The sequence below is a fragment of the Budorcas taxicolor genome, chromosome 6 (assembly GCF_023091745.1).
Source record: "Budorcas taxicolor isolate Tak-1 chromosome 6, Takin1.1, whole genome shotgun sequence".
In the NCBI taxonomy this organism is placed as follows: Eukaryota; Metazoa; Chordata; class Mammalia; order Artiodactyla; family Bovidae; genus Budorcas; species Budorcas taxicolor.
In genome coordinates, this window is record NC_068915.1 from 113,846,271 (window position 1) to 113,860,008 (window position 13,738).

Below are 13,738 nucleotides of genomic sequence, written 5' to 3' on the forward strand. Positions count from 1 at the left end.
CCCACTGAACGGCCAAATGGGGGCATGGAGACTGAAGGAAAGCGACTAGCAAACATGCTGCCCACTTGAAAGTAACGTGAACAAAAACGAAACACAAACAAGCCACGTGTCAAGCGATTCCAAACGAATCAGGGGACACTGATAGGATAAGATATGATATTTTGTCCCATCGTTTTTACCAAAGTGAACTCCAATACCAATACAAAGACAGGTCAATACCTTCGCCTAGTAAGTGAAGCATGTGACCTGTGAGACTTTTCACCTAAGTAAGTGCTCATAAATAAGTATCAGGGGCTTCCCTGGTAGCTCAGCTGCTAAAGAATCCGCCTGCAATGTGGAAAACCTGGGTTCAATCCCAGGGTTGGAAAGATCCCCTGGAGAAGGGAAAGGCTACCCACTCCAGTATTCTGGCCTGGAGAGTTCCATGGACTGTACAGCCCAGGGGGTCGCAAAGAGTCGGACACAGCTGAGTGACTTTCACATCGCTTTCACTCATAAAGTACTTATGTTTGAAGATGCACTGGCCTGGGCCCTCAGGCTCGCTCAATCAGCATCTCCAGCTATTGTTAGAAATAAAACACAAAAATCTTCCTACGTAACTTTGATGAAAAGAGTGGGTTTGGAAGAACCACTGTGCACTATCACACTCTGAAATTCTAGGATCTTACTTGGCATTCACCATTTTCTCAAGATTACCCCCAAAACTGGAGGGAAAACAAAATAATTTAAAACGTGGTCCTGTGCTTTATGTTTATAGAGTATTCTTCCAGGCACCACCTGATCTTAGTTTCAATGCATGCAAACACAAAATTAATATTTACACTGAAACATCACGGTTTGCCACAAATATCAGGTGTGGGATGGACAATCGCTCAATATCAAGATTCCTGACCATTCAGTGATAATCCAAGGGCCTTACTGCCTACTCCATTTTAGGGAGTATACTCCTATCCTCATGATGGGCGCCTACTGTGATCCTGGGATTAACCCTGCTTAAAGGTCTGAAAGCAGTTGCCAGTGGAGCCCACCCAAGTACATGCAACAGAAACACAGGAAAGGAACCCGCAGCTCAAAAATCTGAGAACTTACCACCCCATCCTCTCTAACTCTTTGCCTTTAATCACCCTAACTCACAGAATTCACTGGGGAACTTTGAATGGACAGAGAGGCGGGCACAGGCAAAAGACAAGCAGAGCGCAACCGCGGGCTAGCAGTTGCTGTTTAGTAAGTCGTGTCCGACTCTTTGCGACCCCACGGACTGTAGCCCGCCAGGCTCCTCTGTCCGTGGGATTCTCCAGGCAAGAATACTGGAGTGGGTGGCCACTTCCTTCTCCAAGGGGATCTTCCCCACCCAGGGATTGAATCCAGGTCTCCTGCATTGCAGGCAGGTTCTTGACCTCTGAGTCACCAGGGCAGCCCCCTGAACTAGTCAGGCTGGTACGTAACATGGTTAAAGCTCTGTGTTTCTTGTGACCCGTCCCTGGGTGGCCGGACGCCGAGGGCACTTGCAGGTCGCACTCTAGTTGAGGGGAAGACTGCGCTCTACCCCTGATGGGGCTCACTGACCGTGAGCTGGCGGATACTCTGTCGCCGCCAGGCCCTGCAGGAGAACCGTGACTGAGAGATTCTAGGAGACGACAGAATGGGGGTGCTGTACCTGTGAGCTGAGCCCGAGAGATGCCCTCCCCACGGAAGAGGTGTTAGTGACAGACGGGGAGGAGGGCAGCCCGGAGGAGGCAGGGTGTTTGTAGTGGTTACAGGACAGCCTGTCAGGAGACGGCCTAGCAGCCTTCCTGTCAGCGGGAGGGTAGCGAGCAAAGATTTTCGGAGACGGCAAGTTATCGTACAGGACGGCGTTATCATAGAGCGCCTCTTCTCCCAGGCCTCGGCCGCGGGGAGCGGGAACGTCGTCCTCGGGGCCCCACTGGAACACACACAGTGCGTCGTTAGTTGGCGCCCCCGCCGCAGGAAGCAGAGCACATTGAGATGTTATTAGCAAGCACCCCAGAACACGTATGCATGCCCCACACTGTTGTCAGTAACACACAGACACACACACACACACACACACACACACACACACACAACTAGGTGAACCGATTCAGAAGAGCTTTCCTACCTTTGGGGACTTAAGATATCTTTTTTCCTTAAATTGTTCCCAGGGTTATTGGCTAATGATATTTTCGTTTTGTTTTGTTTGTTAAAGCTCGGGGGGAAATGAAAAAACAAAACTGACATGTCTTTAAAGAACCAGGTTTTGGAAGTCCTGATCTAGGAAGCAGAAACAATGTGATTTAAGGAAAAGGATGCTGAACTGGGGTCCATCTGGAGATCAGGGGCTCTGGTTCTCCTGAGAAAATGTGTTAACTTCTTGATCAGAGACGTGTTAATACGTCCTTCATTACCTGAGCATTGCTGACGGGAGACGTATCAATATTCACTTACACAACAGGTTACCGGTGATAGGTGTTGGTTTCTGAGAAAAGTCCCCTGGTCAATAGTGAGTTTAAGATCCCAGAAAAGCACTTTATCTTATTTCACAGTAAAACTGATGCATGATGCATGGAATTCTGCCAGGAATTTTACAAAGTTGGGGAAACTAAGGCACGGAGCTCAGGAGGAGCTGTAGGAGGCAGAGCCGGAGCGAAGAGCCGTGCCCGTAACTACCCGGCCCTCAGCGTCTGCACCTCAGGCTCCCCCCAGGCCAGGAAGGGCTGGGCACAGAACACCCGCAGACCCTTCCAAGCTTGCCAGGCGGGCTTCGGGATGTAGGCTCTGTGGGTCACATGACTGCCAGCATCACCCGCATCCCATACTTGATTAGGCCTGAAGAAAGTGCAACGGCCAAAATCACAAGCTGTTACAAGAAAGAAGTCAAATCATCATAGAAAATAGGATGCTTCAAACTATTAATTGATACAATGGCATTACTTCAGTGGAAAACCTTTATACAAAGGATTAAAATAGCTACAAGCCACTTTAGAACATGGACATTAAAGTATAAATTAAAACCCAAACTCACAACCACGGCCAGATTCTTTTAAGTTTTAAAGGTCTTTATAAATTGCTTTGCATTTTAAAAAACAGAGAGAGAGAAAATATTAATTCATGTACTATACTTATTTTAGTCTATTTTTATATCCTGGCAGACTTCCTTTCTGCCAGAATGCAATTACGGTCTTTTGTTATAAAAATAGAAAAGGCTTAAAATTTCACTGTAGGAATGTTTTCGTTCCGCTCCAGTCACTTCAGTGCGTCTATTTTTGTGTGCTGGGGACCCATCTATAATCTAAAAATAACAATACATGCAGATAAACGCGGATGTGAGTGTTTCATAATGACAACCTAGCATATATTTGTCCCGGGTTATTAAAATGGTCTAGACGGGACCATCCTCTTCCTAAAATACCAAAGGATTAGGTCACATGGAAAGCAAACTCCACAGCACCTGCAGGTTAAAAGTGCAACGCGCGCCTGTCAGGAGATCCTTTTCGAGATGCACTTTCATCTAGGCCTCAGGGAGAGCGTGAAGGGAAAGAATTACTGAAACTGAAACGCTGCTAAAACGCCAGGTGTTGTGGCTCGAAAGCGTGAACTTTGTCAAACTGAGGAGTGAGGGCGCCTCCAAAACAGAGGGCCTGGTCACAGCGCCCAGGAAGGGGAGCGGCAGTCTAAAGAGAGGCCTGAACTCCAAGGAAGTCCTTAAGCAAGGGAGTCAGACGCCTGCACGCGCGACGCTCCTTCGCTCACACCGCCCGCCCAGTGACGCGCATGCAGGAATGCCTCCTCGGTGCAGTCTTGGAGCCGGCAGCTTCTCAGCTCTGGGCCAGCGGGAGCTGTGCTCATTCCTGGGGTGACGGAACCTGCGTGGCATTAACTGGAACGAGGGGGTCCAGGCGGGCATCTGTGGAGGTCCTGGCTTGCTCTACACTGCTCCGCCCACCACGCGCCCTGGGAGAAACCCCTCTGGGGGCAAGGTTCACAAGGGGGCCTTCAGGCAGTTAGACAGAGGCAGGGTTGCGTGTTCTCAAAACATCTGGGGCTGGGGCCAAAGGCTCAGAGGAGCAGACTGGCCCATGTGGTTGGTTCTACGATGGTGGGGGAGGCTCCCCCAAGACTAGCAAGTGGACCCCGAGAGCCGAGCCGCCTGGGGAAGGGCCCAGTGCCTGGCCTGGGACCTGCTCCTGTGGGGCTGTCCCCGAGCTCCTGGGTCCCGCTCTGCAGGGCAGGTGGCTACAGCCACAGCGTGCACCAGAGCCCCTCCAGTCCTGGAGACCCCAGCTGAAGGTGGAGTGGGGATGCGGGGCAAGGGGGCGAATGGCCAGGGCTGATGGGTGGGACAGCACTTGTGTCCCGGCCACCCTGGACTCAGGCTGGACTCCCTAATTTTGGGCTCTGCAGCTGGGACGGGATCTCCAAGCCTGCCCGTACCCTGACACCCCTGACCTAACAAGGGGCCCCTTTCATCTCAATCCACACTCGAACATGGCCTTGCAGGCCAGGCCAGCCGGCTGGCTTCTCCTCCACCGATGGGAGTCCCAGCTACTCGGAGGCCAGCTACCCTGAGGATGCAGGAAGGTGTTCGGAGCCAGCGATTCAGTCATTACCCTGTGGCAACGTCTCCCTTCTGATGGAGATTTCTGATGGTGTTCGGCTAACAGCGTTAACGCAGATGGTAAACTGGCTTCTGATGCCAATGACCCTCGTGTTCACACGTGGATTAAGGCAAACAGGGTGTCAACACAAGAGAGATGGGGTGTAATTTTCATCCTGCCTCTCTCGTTTAGGCCGAAAGGAGGGGAAGTCACAGGGACCTGTGGCGCCCACCTTCCAGCACAGCCGACCCCCAGCTCTGCCCGCCACACTCACCGAGCTGCTGATGCAGGGAACGTCATCATAGTGAAGCGCCGTCCCGCTGGGGTGCGCGTAGCCGTTGGAGGTGCTCCCCACGTAGGGGTTAGTGGACAGAACACGCCGGTTCATGAAGCTGAAAGAGAGGAAGTGGGTTACAACCCTCCGGTGGATGACCGAGCCTCCGGGAGCGCTGACGGGTGCCTGGGCTCTGTCCGGGGCTGCGGGTGGAGAAACGTCAGGACCCGGGCAGGACCAGGGGTTCTACAGCCATCAAGGCGGACCCTCACCTGCAGGACGGGACGTCACCTGTACCTGGGACTGCAGCACAGATCGGGGACGAGCCTGCCGGGGACTCGGAAAGCAGCCCTGCACACGCCTGGTGTGCCACAAATAACCCGGCGTTCAGCAGTTTATAGCAGGGGCTCAGCCTGCTTCTGCCCATAAAGCTTGACCAGAACACCTTTATTTACCAGGACCGTTCATTGATAAGCTGTCAGTGTCTCTTTTTTTTCCACATGCCTTTTTCATGAGCCTGGTAATTCTGGAAGGCAGAGACCATCTGGCCTGCAAAACCGAAGTATCTCTTCTCTGGCTCTTCTCAGGGCAAGTTCATGGACCTTGTTCTAGAAGTACCTTAGAGCGTCCATCCCACAGCCTTTCTTGAGCTTTGCTCCCTCCTTGAGTGTTTGTTCCCTCCCCTCTGCCCTCCCCACCCTGAACTTCTGGGAGCCTGAGGGCGGCCACCCCGAGCCCTCGGGAGGCAGGGCAGGCCATGTCACCGTGGTGGCTCCAAGACCCACATGAGTGCTGGTGACCTGCGAGGCTCCAAGCGCCAAGCCCACTCCCCACGCCCTCCACCCCTCCTGCTCTTTACCCCAGGCTCCCAGCGGCTCTCTGCCTGCAGCTCTGAGACCCCTCTTTCCCGATCACCCCAAGTAAACAGCGTCCCCTTCCCCCTCTGCACCTCTCTGCTGTCCCTGCTCCTTCCTACCACTAATCATCCCCTGACACGTGACACAGTGATGTCTGCCTTCCCCACTGGAACCTCAGCTTCAGGAGGACACGGCCTCTCCCAGCTCTGTTCCTCAAGGGCCGGGGTGGCAGCCAGCAGATAAAAGCTGCTCAACAAATATGAATGAAGGAAGCAGGGAAGGAAGGCATGTGTGAACGGTCTGCTCGTGGTACAAGTGAAAAACCTCAGTGCCTAGGGAGGAATTACCCTAGAGATTTTCCGATTTTCCCAACTGGAAAAACTAAGACAGCCTGAAATTTAAAACAAAACAAAACAAAATCTGTTTTTTCGAATTTTGCTTTTTCTTGGGATCTTACATTTCTACAGTAACTAGATGAATTTAAAAAACAGGCAAATGAGCAAAGCTGGGGGCAGTAAGTGGGAAGTGGAGACCTGCCTCTCAGACATTTGCGACAAAGCTGCCCTGGGATTCCTGGCTCCTGAGAGAATGAGAGGAAGGGGCTGTACAGGATCCGCCCTGGGGGTAAACCTGCATTCCCCACGGGAAGGTGGCTTGGGTCCAGTGCTGCCCTCTGCTGGGAGAACACAGAACGCACAGCGAGTCCCACCCGGGACACACAGCCATCTCACAAAGTGACTCTTCCTGATACAAAAATGCATATGATTGTTCTGTATTAAAATACTTTAACATATATTTAGGAAAAGGTGCAGGAGACATGGGTTCAAGCCCTGGGTCAGAAAGATCCCCTGGAGAAGGAAGTGGCAACCCACCCCAGTATTCTGGAAATCCCGTGGACAGAGGAACCTGGCGGGCTACAGTCCATGGGGTTGCAAAAGGGGCGGACGGGACTTAGCGACGAAATAACAACAATGTACAGGAAAGACAGAATACAAGAAAGACAGGTTTGATTTGCTTTCAGATACACATTTAACGTTTTCTGGTTTAAATACCCCATTAGAGGGTATTTTGGGGGTGAAGGATTGGTGATGAGAGGCACGCCATAGGATGACCACCCCAGCCCCACTGGCTGCCTGTGGCCCGACATGATCCAATGCCCGTGAGCACTACAGGGCTGTTCCTTGCTCTGAGACAGATGCCCTACCCAGGGGCTGTCTCCTGCCTGGTCTGTGTCTCCATGCTCTGGCACTGGGCACAGATGCCAGGAGGGAGCATGGACCACGAGGGGTGGGGCAGAAGCTCGCTCACTAGGAACAGACACCAGCAGGTCACTTCTGAACCACAGGACCTAACGGGAGGTCACAGACACACAGGATGTCCTGTCCCAGCTGGAAGAGATCTCGGCCACCAGCCAGGCTGCCCGTTCTCTCTCAGACAGGGACCTGGGCCCCCCAGCTAGGTCGCTGGGATCCAAGACCAAATACGAGGTCCCTCACCTTTTGACCAGACACTGTTCCTGCAATCCATTGGTGGCTACATAGAAACAAAAATGAGACATGAGGCCACGTGCCACCTGTTAACCCAAAACCCAAGACACAGAAACACATGTGCCTGCTCAGGCGCTTCAGCTGTGTCCACATCTTTGTGACCCCGTGGGCTAGAGCCCGCCAGGATCCTCTGCCAAGGGGATTCTGCAGGCAAGAATCCTGGAGGGGGCTGCCATGCCCTCCTCCAGGGGATCTTCCTGACCCAGGGACGGAACCCACGTCTCCTGCATTTGCAGGCCGGTTCTTTACCAGTAGGGCCACCCGGGAGAGATATATATCAGTTCAGTTCAGTTCAGTCACTCAGTTGTGTCCGACTCTTCGCAACCCCATGAATCACAGCACACCAGGCCTCCCTGTCCATCACCAACTCCCAGAGTTCACTCAGACTCACGTCCATCGAGTCCGTGATGCCATCCAGCCATCTTATCCCTCTGTTGTCCCCTTCTCCTCCTGCCCCCAATCCCTCCCAGCATCAGAGTCTTTTCCAATGAGTCAACTCTTCGCATGAGGTGGCCAAAGTACTGGAGTTTCAGCTTCAGCATCATTCCTTCCAAAAAAATCCCAGGACTGATCTCCTTCAGAATGGACTGGTTGGATCTCCTTGCAGTCCATGGGACTCTCAAGAGTCTCCTCCAGCATCACAGTTCAAAAGCATCAATTCTTCGGCGCTCAGCCTTCTTCACAGTCCAACTCTCACATCCATACCTGACCACAGGGAAAACCACAGCCTTGACTAAATGGACCTTTGTTGGCAAAGTAATGTCTCTGCTTTTGAATATACTGTCTAGGTTGGTCATCACTTTTCTTCCAAGGAGTAAGTGTCTTTTAATTTCATGGCTGCAGTCACCGTCTGCAGTGATTTTGGAGCCACAAAAAATAAAGTCTGACACTGTTTCCACTGTTTCCCCATCTATTTCCCATTAAGTGATGGGACCAGATGCCATGATCTTCGTTTTCTGAACGTTGAGCTCTAAGCCAGCTTTTCCGCTCTCCTCTTTCACTCTCATCAGGAGGCTCTTTGGCTCCCCTTCCCTCTCTGCCGTGAGGAATGTCACCAGCTGAAGCACTTTTAAGTGCCCGCTTCTGGGGCCCCGGGCACAGTCACCTTGCTGTACGGCCAGTGCCACCGCCCGTCTCCAGAACGGATCGTCTTCTCACACTGACATAACTCTTTCACGGCTCGCCTGCATTTTGGAATCAGACCTCCCGGGACTCGGCTGGGAGGCTGGCTCGCGGTGGCGCTTCCCTGCCACTCTGCCTGCCCCCTTCTCTGTGTCCACACTGGTCCACAGCTCCTAGCATCGCCCGTGCTGCCGTGGCCCTCTTCGGGGCTCCTACCCAGCATGACTGGAAATGAGTTCCAGCAGGAACTTTCAGAGCATCTGCCTTCTATCATCCTATAGACCATGTCTTATTTAAAAGCAGCCCACAGAAAGGCATGCTTCGACTCTTCACTGTTACTAATACTCTTCAACAGCCCACATTTTCTAGGAGATCTGACACTATGGCCTTTTCCCAAAATACACCATTGTCCTTTCTCCAGACATAATTAATGCCCAGAAAATTCCCCTAATGACCTCGAAAAGATTCGCTAACTGGCTGCCAATTACATACAGGCAGAAATTAATCTCAGATTATTTATTACACCGGCAGGCTACCATATTTTATATTTTGAACACAATTTCCCTGTTAAATCTCTTCTCTCTTAATTGTTACAGAAGGTTTAACAGAAAACTAATAAATAAAAATAAACTTCTTTGCTAAGTGATAGCTCCAATAAAGATTTCAATGGGGCGGCAAAGAGCCTTGCAGCCATAAACTTGTGCATATTTTTAATAAATCCATTTTCAAAATTGCAATCTATGTTCCTTTTCCGAAAATGTGACCTTCTCATATATGGTTCAGATGAATATTCCACTCATCTGGGTCCTGGGGGAGATATTGTTCATCAAGGTTTCTCTTAAATGTTGTTGTCAGTCTGCTTATTATTGTTGAAGATACATGTAGACTCATGAGAGGCTTTTTGAAACTAATAACGTCCAGATGGTACAGTGAACAATAGTGAACTCCGTTCTTTGATGTTACTCTAGATGTGCAGATTTTGCAAAACTGGACTTAAGAATATTACGTTTCTTTAGAAACTACTTTAAATGTGCTTTATTTACTATACAATTAGGAGACTCACTGTAATTTACTTCAGTTCAGTTCAGTCGCTCAGTTGTGTCCGACTCTTTGCGACCCCATGAATCGCAGCACGCCAGGCCTCCCTGTCCATCACCAACTCCCGGAGTTCACTCAGACTCACGTCCATCGAGTCAGTGATGCCATCCAGCCATCTCATCCTCTGTCGTCCCCTTCTCCTCCTGCCTCCAATCCCTCCCAGTATCAGTCTTTTCCAATGAGTCAACTCTTCGCATGAGGTGGCCAAAGTACTGGAGTTTCAGCTTTAGCATCATTCCTTCCAAAGAAATCCCAGGACTGATCTCCTTTAGGATGGACTGGTTGGATCTCCTTGCAGCCCAGGGGACTCACAAGAGTCTTCTCCAACACCACAGTTCAAAAGCATCAATTCTTCGGTGCTCAGCTTTCTTCACAGTCCAACTCTCACATCCATACCTGACCACAGGAAAAACCACAGCCTTGACTAAACGGACCTTAGTCGGCAAAGTAATGTCTCTGCTTTTGAATATGCTATCTAGGTTGGTCATAACTTTCCTTCCAAGGAGTAAGCGTCTTTTAATTTCATGGCTGCAATCACCATCTGCAGTGATTTTGGAGCCCAAAAAAATAAAGTCTGACACTGTTTCCACTGTTCCCCCATCTATTTGCCAGGAAGTGATGGGACCAGATGCCATGATCTTTGTTTTCTGAATGTTGAGCTTTAAGCCAACTTTTTCACTCTCCTCTTTCACTTTCATCAAGAGGCTTTTTAGCTCCTCTTCACTTTCTGCCATAAGGGTGGTGTCATCTGCATATCTGAGGTTATTAATATTTCTCCCGGCAATCTTGATTCCAGCTTGTGCTTCTTCCAGCCCAGCATTTCTCATGATGTACTCTGCATAGAAGTTAAATAAGCAGGGTGACAATATACAGCCTTGACGCACTCCTTTTCCTATTTGGAACCAGTCTCTTGTTCCATGTCCAGTTCTAACTGTTGCTTCCTGACCTGCATACAGATTTCTCAAGAGGCAGGTCAGGTGGTCTGGTATTTCCATCTCTTTCAGAATTTTCCACAGTTTATTGTGATCCACACAGTCAAAGGCTTTGGCATAGTCAATAAAGCAGAAATAGATGTTTTTCTGGAACTCTCTTGCTTTTTCCATGATCCAGTGATGTTGGCAATTTGATCTCTGGTTCCTCTGCCTTTTCTAAAACCACCTTGACCATCGGGAAGTTCATGGTTCACGTACTGGCCAAGCATTAAGTTAACGTTCATCCCACAACCCCATTCAAGACTGCTCCAGTCCCCCACAAACACCACTCATGTGGAAAAGTTAGATGGCGGTGTGGATGTTAAAGAGACAAATAGTGCAAACGTCTGCGTTTACCTTCTTCCTACTCAAAGGACTGCAGAGTCTTCGAGGGCCCGGGTGGGCTTGTCAAGTGTTGTTGCCATGTTCACCGTCACCTGTTGATCATACAACTCCGTCACCTGCTCTGTTTCAATCCGCCTCCCTCGAGCCCCAGTCCAGATTCTCTGAGGACGAGAGAGACGGAAGCAGGAATTTGGGGATCAGAGCTACGAGAGCCTCGAGTTTCAGATATCACGTTACCTAAACTCTGTGTTCTACAAAAAGAAGCTGGACGCTGACAGGTCAGGAAGGACATGTCTCAAACCTTTCCGTTTAGTACCTGCTGCAGCAGGTCAGAAGCCAGGTCCCTTCCTCCTGGCCCGGTGCTCCTTCCGGCGTAACCTCACAAGGCATCACTTTACATAAAGGACCCAGCAAACTCCTGCTGCGCGCAACCACGTCCACTGGTTCCAGGACCACCCTGCTGCTTTTGCCCGACTGCGGGGAGCTGAGCATGGTAACAAAGGGGGGTGGTCGTACTGGGGAACACTTTCTGCAAAGCTGAAAGTGCCCACTGACTTGCCCTTCACAGAAAAGGGTGCCCGACCCCTGCTCTGCACGGCACAAAACAGGAACCAGCTGTGTTTTCCTTTCACAGATGTGTTCCGGCAGACGAGCAGTCCTCCTGCGTCCTAAGTCTCTACACCATGTTCCACCCTACTGAAGACTGAAGGGCTTCGGTTTACGTGGGCGCTCACTATCGAGGCGGTTTACGTGCGTGCTCACTATCGAGGCGGTTTACGTGCGTGCTCACTATCGAGGCGGTTTACGTGCGTGCTCACTATCGAGGCGGTTTACGTGGGCGTTCACTATCGAGGCGGTTTACGTGGGCGCTCACTATCGAGGCTGACGACACTTGCAACCGAAACTCAGGAATGTGTTCGCCTTTATTCGTTCAAAAGTAACAGGAGTAAATCCACTGTATTTCAACATATTTTTATGAATGTTAACGATACCTTTTTAAAATTTTTTAAAAATGAGAAAAATGGTACTGTTTGATATGCTTGTAAATCTATCCCATGTCTGGCTCAGTAGAAGACAATGGATTATCAAACTTGTTTCTGCGTTCAGTCAGTTGCAATATTTTGTTTTGGTTGAAGTAGGCGAAGAAAATCCAGCCTCCTACAGATATTTAGTTGGAAAAGTGAGGTGTATTTTTAACAGCTTTTCCAGGTCATGGAAGATATTCCTTGATGCTACACCAAAACTCAACGAGTGGTAATTTCTTAATGATTAGTTGCCATGTAGAATCTGAAACTGTATCCATGAACTTGCTTGTCCGCTTTGGCATGGATACCCATTCATTTATCTTGCTTGTGGGAGGGATCTTTGACCTGCGCATGACTGACACAGACCTTTGAAATGCACACACTTCATTACACAATACCAAAAATCACACTTAACATCACCACCAACGTTATCACAAAAGTCTGAGTACTGGGAAGGCATCGGCTCGGAGTGGAAGATGGAGCGCTCCGAGAGTTCTCAATTCTCAGTGAAAGTTCAACTCCATTGCAGGCAACAAACACTGCCAAGCCATCGTCCCTTGAGATGAGAGGCTCGCTTGGTCCATTTTTGAAAAAGTGTTTGCAAATGCCTACATCTGAATAACAATAGTTCATCTGTGAATTGTTCTTTCCAGTAAAAATGGAAAGAAAAAATGGTGGTGGGATGGGGAGGAGCTAGTTGAGTTAGTAACTCAGTCACATAACAGCGTTTCCTCAAGACAACAGAGAGTTCAGTCAATAAAGCGCTTCGTGTGTCCTGCCTGCCACGTCTCATAGATGTCAAAAAGACGTGGACCCAAGAGAGTTAATAAAAAATATCTACTCTCTGGCCCTTCACAGAAACAGGAACAGTTTCAGTGCTTGACCACAGACGTCTCACATGAACCCAGCACCTTCTTTTGCTATAAAGGCGTGGTGGTGACCATGGTCACAGCACCTTGTTAAGCGACCACTTAAGATGGTACCAAGGCACCTGCCAACTTACCCCCCTGCCCCTGGTTCCTTCTGCATTGCTGATGCAGAAGCAAAGAATAACAATAATTTCTTAGCGTCATTATGGGAACAGTTTTGACCTTTGGGACTGCCTAAAAAGGGTTTTGAACACCCACAGGGGTCTATGGACCATACTTTGAGAACGGCTGCATTAATTATCCTGGCCATGATTATGTGAAAGAAATACTCATTCTTTAAACGTTTTTATACATAACAGCCCTTAAAAAAAAAGATCACATTGAAGTTTTAAAAGTATATGATTGATGGTTTTGAAAATGCAGTCCTCACTTATACAATAAGGAGAATTATTTCTGCTTTATAGAACTGTTTCCCTAATACAGGGGTCAGCAGGCTACAGTCCATGGGACAGATATGGCCCACTGCCTGTGTGTGCAAATAAAGTTTTATTGGCACACAGCCATGTCTATTCACTTATGTGTGTGACTGTAGTGGCAGAGCTGAGCAGTCTTAACAGGGAATACTAGGTCTGCAAAGCCAAAATTATTACTGTCATGCCTTTTGCACAAAAAGCTTGCCAAACCCTGTTCTAATAGAAAACACAGATGGTTGAAATGAGAAATATTTCACCAAAATCTGCATTAGTACAAAAAAGGAGAGTCTTCAGTTGTTTTTCTTTTTTCCCCCTTTAAGGCTATATACTTACATAAAAGGGAAAAAATTAGGGAAAAAATAAAGTTGTTTAACTCCATTGCCGTTTCTCACGGCAGAGGATCTTACCAGAAGGTTTGCTTGGCCGTCTGAATGACGTTCGCGGACATCTCCACGTCTATATAGTCATAGTGCAGGGCCCCGGGGTCTGTCGAGGACCCCGTCTCAGCCAGCAAAATCCCAATCCATCTGCCCATGTCTTCAGAAGAAGATGCCTGGTGAGG

General features: G+C 49.4%; 1 protein-coding gene across 1 annotated transcript in view; it reads right to left on the reverse strand.

Annotated features, from left to right (window-relative positions):
• Positions 1-13,738, reverse strand: part of AFAP1 (actin filament associated protein 1) — a 145,426-nt gene that overhangs the window by 10,930 nt on the left and 120,758 nt on the right. Inside the window, exons 11-13 of the mRNA XM_052641645.1 lie at positions 13,584-13,729; positions 4,870-4,987; positions 1,658-1,924 (exon numbers count right to left, since the gene is read on the reverse strand). Coding sequence (XP_052497605.1) covers positions 1,658-1,924; positions 4,870-4,987; positions 13,584-13,729 — 531 coding nt within the window. The remainder of the gene's footprint in view (positions 1-1,657; positions 1,925-4,869; positions 4,988-13,583; positions 13,730-13,738) is intronic.